We start from the raw sequence: 13,570 nt of genomic DNA on the forward strand, positions 1-13,570 counted from the left end.
GGGTGATCAAACTAAGCTAAAGGTCTCTAAACTCTAAAGCTGTACAGAAGGTGGCGAACTGAACGTACACCGTCATTTTCAAGTCTCAGATGCGCGCGCCACTCATTCATCATGGCCGTCGCCGCTTTCGCTACTCTTCTAAGGCAGTGCAAAACTGTATTTCAGGCCGACATCCTTCACCAACAACTCCTTGCCAAAGGCGTCCTTCCCAATTTTTCCACCAACCTCATCGCTGCCTATGTCGCCCTCAGTGCTCCACTCCACGCCCTCTCGCTTCTGAGACACCTACTCCCCTCCCCCGATGCGGTCTTCTGGTGGAACGCCCTCATCCGACGTGCCGTGCACCTTGATTTCCACTACGAAGTGCTTCACCTTTTCTGCACCATGCGAAGGCTTCGCTGGAAACCTGATGGACACACCTTCCCTTTTGTATTTAAGGCTTGTGGTGAAATCCCCTCCTTCCGTCACGGGGTTTCCATCCATGGTGTTGTGTGCGTTAATGGGTTTGATTCCAATGTGTTCGTATGTAATGCACTGGTCGCTATGTATGGTCGGTGTGGCGGGTTGGATGAGGCGAGAAAGATGTTCGATGAAATGATTGAGAGAGGTGTTATTGATGTTGTTTCGTGGAATTCCATTGTGAGCTCTCATGTGCAAAGCGGGGACTCAAGGAGTGCACTTCAATTGTTTGGTAGAATGAAGGGTGATACTACGAGTAGGCCTGATTCCGTTAGTCTAGTTAACGTGCTACCGGCGTGCTCTGCTGTTGGTGATTGGTTAAAGGGAAAACAGGTGCATGGTTATGCTTTGAGGAATGGCTTGTTTGAGGATGTTTTTGTAGGGAATGCGCTTGTGGACATGTATGCAAAGTGTGGGATGATCGACGAGGCGGGCAAGGTCTTCGAGAGGATGCAGTTCAAGGATGTGGTGTCTTGGAATTCCATGGTAACTGGGTATTCTCAGATTGGAAGATTTGAGGATGCCCTGGGATTGTTAGAGAAGATGAGAAAGGATGGAATTGAGCTAAATGTCGTGACATGGACTGCTGTTATTGCACCGTATGCTCAAAGGGAGCATGGATACGAGGCAATTGACGTGTTTAGGCAAATGCAGCTTTGTAAGGCAGAGCCCAATGTTGTTACCCTTGTGTCTCTTCTTTCTGGTTGTGCGGCTATTGGAGCATTAATTCAAGGGAAAGAGACACATTGCTATGCTATAAAATGTATTTTGAACAGAGATGGGAATGATCCAGGGAATGATCTTATGTTGACTAATGCCCTAATTGACATGTATGCAAAATGCAAAAGTTCCATTGTAGCTCGTGCCATGTTTGATTCTATTGCACCTTATCATAGGAGTGTTGTGACTTGGACTGTCATGATTTGCGGTTATGCTCAGCATGGGGAAGCCAATGATGCATTAGAGTTATTTTCCCAGATGCTTAAGCAAGAAAAATATGTGAAGCCTAATGCTTTTACAATATCTTGTGCCTTGATTGCTTGTGCTCGTCTATCTGCTTTAAGGTTTGGTAGACAAATTCATGCTTATGTGTTACGCAATCAGCATAGTTCTCAGATGCATTTTGTTTCCAATTGCCTCATTGATATGTATTCCAAATCCGGAGATATCGATACTGCAAGGGTTGTGTTTGATAACATGCAACAGCGTAATGCCATTTCTTGGACATCTTTGATGACTGGATATGGCATGCATGGCCGTGGAAAAGAAGCTCTCTGGGTTTTCGATGAGATGAGGAGAGCTGGTCTGGTGCCTGATGGTGTAACCTTCCTTGTTCTACTCTATGCTTGCAGTCATTCGGGAATGGTTGAACAGGGAATTGAATACTTTAATGCCATGGAAAATGAGTTTGGGGTTAGTCCTGGGGCTGAGCACCATGCTTGCATGGTTGATCTCTTTGGTCGTGCTGGTCGATTGGATGAAGCTATGAAACTTATTGAAGAAATGCCTATGGAACCAACACCATTGGTGTGGGTTGCTTTACTCAATGGTTGTAGGATCCACGCTAATGTGGAACTTGGGGAATATGCTGCAAACCGACTTGTAGCATTGGATTCAGAGAATGATGGGTCCTATACATTGCTTTCAAACTTATATGCCGGTGCAAGGCGTTGGAAAGATGTGGCAAGGATCAGATCCTTAATGAAACATACAGGAATCAAGAAGAGGCCAGGTTGCAGTTGGGTCCAAGGAAAGAAAGGTACCACATCCTTCTTTGTTGGAGACAGGACCCATCCACAGTTTCAGCAAATATGCGAGATCCTTGCTGACTTAATTCACCGTATTAAAATCCTTGGGTATGTTCCAGAAACAAGCTTTGCACTTCATGATGTGGATGATGAAGAGAAAGGTGATCTTCTATTTGAGCATAGTGAGAAGTTAGCTCTTGCTTTTGGCATCCTAACATCACCTCCAGGGATGCCTATACGAATCACCAAGAACTTGCGAGTTTGTGGTGATTGCCACAGTGCTTTTACCTACATATCCATGATCATCGACTATGAAATCATATTAAGAGACTCAAGTCGCTTCCATCATTTCAAAAAAGGATCCTGCTCCTGCAGAGGCTACTGGTGATGCTGCTGCAATGCTTTTACCTACACTTCCATGATCACCAACCACTACGTCAAGTGCTATTGATTCAAGGTTCATGATCATTGACGATGAAATCATATTAAGAGACTCAAGTCGCTTCCATCATTTCAAAAAAGGATCCTGCTCCTGCAGAGGCTACTGGTGATGCTGCTGCAATGCTTTTACCTACACTTCCATGATCACCAACCACTACGTCAAGTGCTATTGATTCAAGGTTTGCTTACTCTTGAGTCATTACTCTGAAATAATTGTGTAATTACATTTCAAGTTGTGATATCGGAAATATGTATGTATTTTTATAATTTTTGCTAGCCCATTGATTGCGAGGTTTAAAAGACCTCTGGCCTCCTAGCCTCTTGTGTCTGATAAATTTAGCTGCTTAATTTATAATACCAGGCCCACAATTTGACCTGCTGGGCTGGTAGCCTAGCATGAAATGCTCTATCTTGCAAATTGTCTTGTAGGGTTCAAGTGGTAGGTTCAAGTGGGCCATGGCCTACCAATGCTCATGTTGTAAAGCCTTTTGTCATCTACTTCTATATAGTAAAAGAAAGATAGGTACAATGCAAAGTGTTGGATGCGTGTGACTCACACCCTTTCCACAAAGCCACAAGCTCTGTAGTCTAACCTGTTTGTCCTTGCAGATTTCCAAATCATTAGTTCTCCAATTTTCCAATTTTCTTGGAGCAAAATTTGCAGACAGTGTCATATTGTGGTTGTTGTTGTCATTTTTTTTTTTTTTTTGATAAATATCATATGGTTGTTGATGGCAGGACTGAGGGCTGTTGATTTGGGGATGATGGTGATGTGAATGTTGGTCATGGTAGACTACTCTATGGAGCGGAGAAGTAGTCACCCGATGCACGGAATAGTGGACAGAGAGAATGAGAATGGAGGACCTTATGTTAGGCTTGTTATGGCTTACCCAACTGAAGAAATCGCACTTGAGGTTTCTGGTTTCTTTTCCCGTAACTCAGACATTTCTTGGGTTGATGTTGCTGGTATTCTCTCTCCCCTTTGTTATCATTTTATTGAATGACTAAAATGTCTGGTACATCTGTGTAATATGATACAGAAAAGAGTCAATCTTTAAAGCAGAAAATTATGTTGTTATTGTGTCATGTCTATGATTTTTGCCATTTGGACATGTTAGGCTCATTCTGATGTTTAAATAAAATACACTCCTCAATGATGGCATTTGACGGTTTTTTTTTCTTTTTTAAAGAAAATTCTGTTCGTGCTTATAATTGAGCTCTGTATTAGGCTTTATTGAAGAATTTTCATACTGGAGATTAATCTAAAACATGATTCTGTTTTCTGATGTTGATAAGGATGGTGTCTTGTTTACATAGAAAGGAGGTTCAACATTGGGAAGATTACAGGTTTAGATATAATTTGCATGATAACAGGGGAGCCAACAGTGAGATTTCATTCACTTTCTCTAACTTCAGTGTCACTTATCTCTTTGAGAGCTAGCTGCCTTCAATTATAATTCTGTTTACACCAGTACCTTGTGATACTTCAATTTATATTCAATTTTTACAATCACTATTGTATATTTTTCTGAAGTACTTGACCTTTTTTATATCATGCTTAGGTAAATGCAGGTATAACTGTTCAAATACTTCTGAAGGCATTTGATGTCGAGGATCATTCATTGTGCAACTGCTGGAAGTACCAACGATTCATTGTCTCTTGGTGATATCAGTGTGCCCCCTAACTATGTTGCCTTTATAGGCTCTTGGAAGTGGAAAGTATGACTTTGGACCAAATCTAAAGACTCAACCAGAGAGAGGGAGGGAGGAAGGGAGGGGGTGGGAGGGAGGGAGGGAGGGAGCAGTGTGACCTAGTAAAACTTTGTAAAGTGAGATCAACATAAAGTTATAATATTCACATCTCTATTTGATATTAAAATGAGTTCTATTTAAGGTGACATTTCAATTTTAATTTTTTGAAGTTGAATACAGTTTTTTTTTTGTTTTTTGTGGATAACTCGAATGGTGCAGGAGTTCGAGTCTGGAAAAAGGCAATCAACAGAATAAAATTTGGAGCCTTCAATTTCAAGAAATTGGAGAGAATTTGCTAGCCAAGATAGAATTCACACTACAGCAGTTGTACTCCACTGGGAAACAAATGAAAGAGGCAATTTGGCTTCCAATATGCTCTAAATGGTTTCATATCGCATCTGAACTTCAGGTTTGTCGTTTCTGTTCGAAGTTCAAATCTGTGGAGTTTTTATGTATGTGCTTGCGAGCACTTACTTTTCAATTGAACTACAGGATTTACAACAATGTCTAAAGGAGACATATTGCCTACCTGATTCACCAAAAAGTTGTATATGGATTGGGGGTTTCTACTGGTGATATTTTGCATGACAACGCCGCGGACAGGCAATTTATTTTCAGAGAATTTGACGTCTTAAGTGTTGATGAAGAGAGTGCCGCTATCTTGATGGTTAGTAGACAAATAGTGTCTTTAATTATTAGAGTCCATGAAGTATGACAAAATAATCTAAACAACCTGTCATGAATTTTTGTGTCCATGCAGACATCATTGTCAAATGGAGTGCCTCGTAGTGTGTTCTGTGGGGTATCTGATTTGGCTGGTACTCCCAACCACTAGACTCAGTACCTTGGCTTCTGTAAATGCTCTCATGGTTGCAGTTGAGTTTATAGGACTGATTGGTAAGAAATATGCAGCCATTTGAGAATGAAAATGCATTTTTCAAGTGTACTCTGTTTACGTTCTTTCTAGTGTATTCAATACATAATAATTTCGCCAATTATGGAATGAGATTGACTAGTTTCTAATAACACACCACTTTTTCTTCTGAAAACCAAGCGTTACTCTGCAACATCCTTTCAAGTTAAGACCCCTAAGAGCTGCAGCTGATAGAAAGTTCAAATAGGTAGAAACAAAAACTGCAAACTGTAACTTGACATATTTAAGTGCACAATGAAATTGACTAGTTACACAAATTTTCTGTGGTTTCTTTGACTTTCACTGTCAATTAAAACGAATAAATTTTCTGTGGAAATCTGAACAGAGCTCAGGACTGCACAAATTCCATTCCCCACTTCATAAAGTTTATATAAAAAAAAGAAAAACTAATTCTGCTGTCATTAGTTGATTGATGCCAGGAACTCGAAAGTACTTCAGAGGCCAAGTTGCTGAATTGTTACATGCAGCTTTTTCTTGCCCTCTTGCTACGCCTTGAATATGCTAATCCGAAAAATTTGTTGCATCCAGTCTCAGAAGTTTTCTCCTCATTGAGCTCAATATTTTTTTCATCTATTCCGGGTACAACTGCCGCTTCTTTCGCATAAGTAGTTGCTACTACTTGGTCATCTCTTCCTTGAAATTGAGGGGTTCTCTATCAGAAGTCCAATTAGAGTAAAAAGAAGTCATAATCTTAAAAGTATAGGATAAAGGGAAACTGAAATTCCAAGCAAACATAATTTTGCAAAAGTTTGTCTTACAATTCTGAGGTTCAATATAACTTGCCTCACAAGTAGAAGTGGCACATTCCATTTCTTGATGATCCTGCTGCAATCTTCCTTCACCCTCAAACTTCTTAAGCGCATCTCCGATGTCGTTAATGTCTTCTCTAAGACAAATAATGCATTTCTTTCCACATTGACATTGTAGTGACTTAGTTTCTGTATCAACCGGCACATAAAAGGAAGAAACAAATGCAGGGGAAAAAAAAAGAAAGAAGCATTAGCATTGTATTTGGATACTAGAGCTGGAAAAAAAGTGCATTTCAGTAAAATTTGATTGTGCATTACTCATCAAATAAAAATTTTGCATGCTGATTTGAATGCAACATTTTCTTACCATGGAAAAGGCAGGTAGGAGAATGACAACCACTGCACTCGATAAATGCTAAATAAGAGGAACATTGACATAAGCAGCATATAACAGATCCGTGAGACTTTGGTAGGCGCCTTGTTCGATTCTTTAAGCGCTGGAGAGCATCATTGAACCAATGCATATGTTGTATAAAAGAATTTTTTGTAGAATCATTGGAGACCAAATCTACAGTCGCGCAATCGAAACCTTCAGACTTTGAAGATTTGAAGAGAAGTACTGCTTCCCTACAGAGAAGTTCCTCATGAGGAATGATTCCCCTCATGCTAAGGAATGCATAGCGCTTGGTTGCGGCTGCTCCAAATGGAAACCAGTCACCGACAGCAAAATTAACTGCCTCCCCACAGTTAAAACCTAGGTATTGCAAAGAAAAGGTAAAGAAGGCATAAAAGTAAAGAAAAAAACCTGTGCTCAATTCTCAAATAAGATTGGTTGAAAATTCAGATGTAGAAAAGAGGATGAAATATCTCTTACCATGACTGAATCCTGCATGATACGCTCTTGGAAAAGTAATAACAAACTCCCCTGGTTTCTGCACAGTCTTGTAAACATCGACGCCATTTTTCATCAATATAATTGGGGAAAACATCGTTGTCTTCTTTGCAAGTGCCTTGAACACCCCGTCATCTCCATCAGCAGATATGACATCACTGGAATACACATGATTCTTTGTCACCTTCTCTAACAGAATAGCTTCATCACCAGGGACACCATACCAAGTTTTGGGGGCACCGGTGTGATGGTAATTGATACTACATAGGGAAAAAATTTTAATGAACATTAAGAAAAGGAGTACATAACTTACAACAGCACATCTTGGCATAGACAATAGTTGCATGGTTTGATGTACCTATTCAGATAGTGATCCTCTACATGCCATGCAAAAGTACTGTATAGCATTCCAATGTACAGCATTGGATATGTTATTCCCTGAATGCAAGTCAATGTTACTAAAGGAAAGACATCGAAAGGAATCAAATGAAAAATTGATAAGGCTTGGGAGCTGTCACCATACTGGAATTTCATCTTTAATAAGGCGCAATACTGATGCGGGTAGCTTTGGCAGCGCCTGAGATTTAAGAAATGAAAACCAAGTGAGCACAAGGAATAGGAACAAAGATTTTCGTTGATTCCCCACAAATTTTGGATAGAGTTCACTGAGAAGCACTAACATAACACAAAGTAGGAGTACCTTCAAGTTCCATTTGCTTTTCCCAAGCTGATCGATTGCATGACATGAAAAGGCACTACCTTCAACATTAACAGCATACTCGACTGTCCTTTTCCCACGAGACATTTCCAGCCAAAAATTCTTTTCCACATCTGAAGGGGACAATTCCCTATAATGAGGAAGTCGACGAGCATTGCCCTTATTTGCCTTTTTTCTGAAAGTGGCCAAGGTGTATTTCCTGAAAAAATGGGCAAAAAAAAAGAAGAAGAAAAACTGTATGTCGGTGGTCTGCACATATTCAGGATCCACAAGGTGGACATATAGTTAGGCCCTTGTACTGCAATTGAATGGTTTTAAAAAGGTAGTATATTTTTCCTCATTCTATTTTGTACCAAATTACCTCTTTTGTTCGGTGAATTTGACCATATCTTTTCCAACCCTTCCAGCCAGTTGAAGAGGTTGCACTAAAGTTGAAAACTTGTAGTGCCTGAGTACATCTTTAGCCGGTATGGTAGCCTTAAAAGGTGATACAATCTTGCAGATTCCTATAATGTAAGAAATTTAAAGATACACTGTAGAAATATTCCATCAGAGAAAAAACGAGGAAAAAAAAGGCGCAAATGCTTCGTGGTTTGCATATCATCCAAACAAACAGACAAGAAATGAATTCATCTGTCAAATTGAACTGAAACTCAAGACTAATACAATAACAATGCTCATGTGATATTTCTGAGAAAGCATATTTATTAATCAACATGTACCATAGTTTGAAGCTTCTGGAGCAATGCTTTGTAGATACGTGAAAGGATCCTCAAACTCAGTTTCTGAGGGATGGTATATAGGACATTCCAGGATATCATCTGTCCATTCAAGATCAGCCAAATCATACTTCTCAACAAGGATGCTATTTGGTCCTGGTAGAGAAGTTGAACTCTTCGGAGTTCTTTTCATCTGACATGAAGGAAAACAATTTGAAGTTCTTTCTGTCTTTTGGCTGGCCGCATCAGCAAGTTCAAGAGCAATCCTGGATCCCATTCTGAAATCTCTTGCAGTTATCACTTTACATCCCTGACCAAAAAATCTCATTTTCCCCCCTGCAAAAAAAAATTTAAGCTTACTGCATTATATAGCGTTCTTGAATCAAAGAAGATATAGGACCAACTGGAATCAATAAACCATTCAAATGAGCCCTTTATTTATTTTTAATTTTTTTTGATAAGACAAATGAGCCTTTTATGTCCAATATGGTATATTAAGTCATTAAAATTTCAATTCCCATTTTTCGTGTTGTGCGTGAAGTGCTAATCCTCTTATTTGGTAGAACCAACCCAAAATAGCTCATAACATAAATGACATGCGATTCCAACGAAGGTACTAATATATTTCCATCACACATACTTGGGCAGTATATTTTACCCTATGACCTATGACACAATATAGAAATGGGAGATATATAGTCTGTGCTTAAAAAACTCTCTGGAATTGATTTAACAACCCACAAAGGTGTAGTAGGAATGCATATTCAAGGTGTAAATTCAGTTAGTTAAACTAAATTCAGTATCTTATTCTCATTTGGCAGCACAAACTTAAAGTACAACCTGAAACATATAAATAGCCTGGATAAGCAGCTTACGGTCCTGGTCAGTGTATCGCAGAATTGAAGTTAACTTCATCTTGCTTAAGCTACGTGGACTACTTCCCACCTTGTTGGGCATAATAGGAGTTTGATTAGGATACATGCCACAAATACTATTACGCAACATACCCTGAAAACTAGAGAAGCCTGGATGAGCAAACAGTTTCAATTGTGGTTAGAAATTGCACATGCAATTAGACTAATTTATTTTAAAAATATCACTCAAAAGACAAAAATTTTACCAAAATCAAATATCAACAGTGACAGCAAATAAGTGTTTAGAAATCCAGTCATGTAATCCACTTTCTTTATAATAGAGAAAGATTCAACAATTGACATGAAACTTCTAATGCAAATACCAAAATCAAATATCAAATATCAAATATCAAAACGTCAAGGCTTGACAGTAAATTCAAGACTCGAGCACTATCAAAAATTGATGATCTGATATATAATTTTCCTTTTCTTTATTTTCTTGGTTCAAGGTGGAAACCAAATAACCATGTGAATATTGAAAACGGAGAAATGAACCTCATTGGTCTGAACAGTATTTCGTATGATCAACTACATTCTTGAATTTGGTTGGAAAAAAAACAGTGAACACGTACAGAGCATGAATAATAAGGACGAAAAAATGAAGATTTCCCATTATCCTTGAAAGCAATAGAATAGCAAATGAAGGCGATGTTAATACCTCTCAAGAAAAAAAAAAAGAACACCCACTTTCCTTGGTTGGTTTTATGTTATTATGGTCACTGAGACCAGAAGTCCCAAAATTTTCCAGCTTGACAAAATCCAAGAAAGATTTTCTTTGGAAATTGAGGGTCGAGAAACAGGAGAGGGAAAATGTAGTTAGAAGCCGTTGAAGGCGACAATTCAAACTGAAGACGGTGACAGTGGCTCATGCTTATGCCATCAAGTTTGGACATAACTGCCTACAGTTTCTAGTGTGCATATGTCCTTGAAAATCTTTGTAAGCACAATTTTGTTTTTATTTTTGTTCTCTCTTTCCCGAAAGGAGAAAGTTATCTGTTAATTTATTGATTTTCTTTTTTTGATGTAAAAATATATGGAAGTTTGTTTTCAATATCTTCTTCTTCTTTTTTTAATTACTATTTCCCTGTATATAATCTATGATTTCAATTTATCTGTAGCATCCAATTCAAAAGGTTTTGTTCAAAATTATTGATTGTGATTACTTGATTAGTTATGACTTAATGTTTTAAATGTCAATCATTTTTCTTCAATTGAAAATTTTCTAACTTACTAATATCAAAATGTGTGTGGTGAGTTTATCTCAAGTGTAGGGTAATCAGTAAGTAATAATCCAGTGAGACAGCTATCGAATCCATATGGAAACAGATATAATTTTTGGTGGATGACTGTAAACAACTAACTAAAGAGCTAAATGCAAAGAATAATGAATAAAGTGCAAAACAATAAGTAACAACTCCAGCCTCTAATTCTTCCCAGTGGATGTTCAATTCTCATGTTCAAGGTAATATTGCAAACACATATAATCATGCACAATGAAATTGTGTGATACCATCAATCATGCATATGCAATAGAAACTGGGTATAAAGACTTCAATTCAAACATGGAGGCAAGCGGGCCTCTTGGTATACGATGAACGTGAAGGGATAGTCATATAATCTATGGATTAATGTTCCCCTTGGGATTTAAGGGGGACACGACTTTGATAGCACTCTAGTTTCACACTAAAAAACCAATTAACCATAACTCTATCATGCTCTTTCCATGAATTCCACAAAAATCCAATCATCAATACACATAATCAATGGCTATGCAATTTGGCTCAAGCAATTGCGAAAATCATGCATTGGGCATTAAGGACTTTGATTCAAGCACGCTAAATTGAGTTTCTAGATTTCATAATGAATACACAGCACACAACATACCAATTTTTATGAACTAATATTCCCCCTTGGGTCTTAGCCTAGTCGTCGAACCCGATTCACACTCCGAATTAAGAAAACACAATGAAAACATACCCATTGATATGCACCCAACACAAAACTATCACAAAGTTTAAAGAGAGAAATTGAAACTACGATTCTATAAACATACCTCGAGCAATTGAATATTACGTTCACCTTTCGGGATTAGAAACTAGAGAATAAAACTAGCCACTCATGAAATTGATGATAAACAACAAATTTATCGTCATTTAAATGAGTATTTACACAAAATCAAGGAGATGAACTAAGAAAACAAATAAAATCTAGAGAGAGAAACTAAATCTACATCACAGTACTCCTATGGTGACTTAGAGAATGGAGGAATGAATGAGAAACTAAACCCTTGAATTAGGATTTTAATCTCTTTCCTACACCTAATATTACCTATCTACCCTTACAAAGGGGTGTCCGGACAACCTAGGGAAGGTGTCCGGACACCTTATCCTTTGATTTGAGTTTTGAGTGCTGGAATTGAAGGAGTGCTGGAATTGAAGGGGTGTCTGGACACTTTATGCAAGGAGTTCAGACACCCATAATCCAAACTGCCCCTATGGATGTCGGGATGGGTTAGCATCTAGCTCTTTGCAAAATAGCTCTAATTTGTCCATTTTACGTATGATTCTTACAAAACCAATGAAAAACACTTGTAATTATAAAATGTAACTAAAAAATACTAAAAAACACACATTAACTAAGTTTGAACTTCAATTTTGAGGTTAAAACACAAACCTATTTTCAGCCAATTTAAGTTGGACTCAATTTCAACTAATGCCTTGCAATTTTGCCCTTAAAACTCTACCTCATTTGCACAAGTGGTCCTTTTTTGAGTGTCTGTTTGGTAGACAATTTTGACAATAACATATATTGTCTAAAATATATTGAGCCCCGTTTGGCTCATCATATTACTTGACAATATATTGCTCTAGTAGCATATATTGTTTGTACGCACCAAACGGCAATATTCGGGTGGGTATTTCAAGACATTTTTGATACAATTTTATTGTGGTTTTGAAATTGTCCACAAATGGACAATTTTCTACATTTGTGCAACCATTTTCTAGTTTTGTCCAACATATTTTATTAAACTGACTATAATGACCTTTATGTTAGTGCAACCTCCATTTTCCACTTTTCTCCGTTTCTCTCTATCCCCCTATTTCGCCTCTCTCTCTCTAACCTATTTTTCGATTCTTTTTCTTATAAATATTCTTTTGATCCAGCATTGATTCCAATTGAGAACAACGGTGCACAGCTTGTAAATGAAACGATAACTTCAAAAAAAAAATTTCATCGTTTTAGTTGTGCAATTAATTTCTCTTAATTTTATTCATTTTTCTTTCTATAATTCTAAAGATTTTATTTCAAATATTTAAATATCTAATATTAATTTTTATTTTATTTAATTAATTTAAATGAAACAATTACAACTTAAAAGCATAATACCCCTACACGTAATTTATACAACTTTAACACTATATACGCTACCAGCAAAAGTAACACCAAACACCAACCAGCATTTCAACAACAATATATGCTACCATTTTATACCAGCATAAATTGTCCACAATATATGCTACAATATATGCTACTGTCAAAATTATTTACCAAACGGACCCATTGTCTACAAAATATGTTGGTAGAAAATGGTAGCAGATATGGTTCCTGAAATGCTGGTATATGTTTGGTTGTATTTTTGCTGAGAGCATATATGGTATTAAAATTGTTATGTAAATTACGTGTAGTGGTATTATGCGTTAAATTTAAAACAGATTAAAATAAATGGTAAACTAAATAGGAAACAATTTATAATATTAATACAAATATTTAAAAATATTTAATAAAATAAAAATAAAAGTTATATTAAATAATTTTTAATTAAAGAATTATTTAAATAATAATTAAATAGAATATTTAAAGAATTTGTACTGAAAAAATAATTAATAAATTATTTAACAAGATAATATTGTGAGTGTGCATGTCACAGTGCTGGCGGGAGGGGGTCGTTAATGGGGGAGGGGTAGTGAGGGAGGGGTATTTTGGGTAGTTCATTAATAAAGGAGGGTAGATTTGGGAAAAATTCTGAAATGGTCTCAAAATTGTTCAATCTACAACAATTTGAGAATAACAAAAATATTATAGTAGAATTGTCTCGATTTTTGAGCCTAAAATGGTTGTGGTGTGAAATGGTGCACCAAATGGGGCTTGAGTAACATTGATGTGACAAGTGTTAGTTTTTGTAAGTATTTTAAATTAAAATTAATTATTAATAAATCTTTAGGATAAAATTCACTTAAAAGTCG

The 13,570-nt window shown here is 37.1% G+C and overlaps 2 protein-coding genes and 1 pseudogene across 2 annotated transcripts; 2 read left to right on the plus strand and 1 right to left on the minus strand.

Annotated features, from left to right (window-relative positions):
• Positions 1–33: 33 nt before the first annotated feature.
• Positions 34–3,606, plus strand: LOC120016356 (pentatricopeptide repeat-containing protein At5g16860). The gene is made up of 2 exons (XM_038869094.1): positions 34–2,827; positions 3,387–3,606. The coding sequence occupies exon 1, from the start codon at positions 112–114 to the stop codon at positions 2,593–2,595; it is 2,484 nt and encodes an 827-aa protein (XP_038725022.1). The 5' UTR covers positions 34–111; the 3' UTR covers positions 2,596–2,827; positions 3,387–3,606.
• An 845-nt stretch (positions 3,607–4,451) lies between these two features.
• LOC120016359 lies at positions 4,452–5,424 on the plus strand (annotated as a pseudogene).
• Positions 5,425–5,619: 195 nt separating this feature from the next.
• Positions 5,620–9,939, minus strand: LOC119979850 (lysine-specific demethylase JMJ706-like). The gene is made up of 13 exons (XM_038822474.1): positions 9,899–9,939; positions 9,533–9,636; positions 9,288–9,437; positions 8,416–8,748; positions 8,055–8,199; positions 7,676–7,892; positions 7,499–7,552; positions 7,334–7,413; positions 6,958–7,235; positions 6,451–6,837; positions 6,093–6,358; positions 5,796–5,986; positions 5,620–5,689 (listed from the first exon to the last, which is right to left on the minus strand). The coding sequence occupies exons 1-13, from the start codon at positions 9,937–9,939 to the stop codon at positions 5,620–5,622; spliced, it is 2,316 nt and encodes a 771-aa protein (XP_038678402.1).
• Between the last annotated feature and the right edge of the window lie 3,631 nt (positions 9,940–13,570).

Source organism: Tripterygium wilfordii, chromosome 15 (genome assembly GCF_013401445.1).
Source record: "Tripterygium wilfordii isolate XIE 37 chromosome 15, ASM1340144v1, whole genome shotgun sequence".
NCBI classification, from domain to species: Eukaryota; Viridiplantae; Streptophyta; class Magnoliopsida; order Celastrales; family Celastraceae; genus Tripterygium; species Tripterygium wilfordii.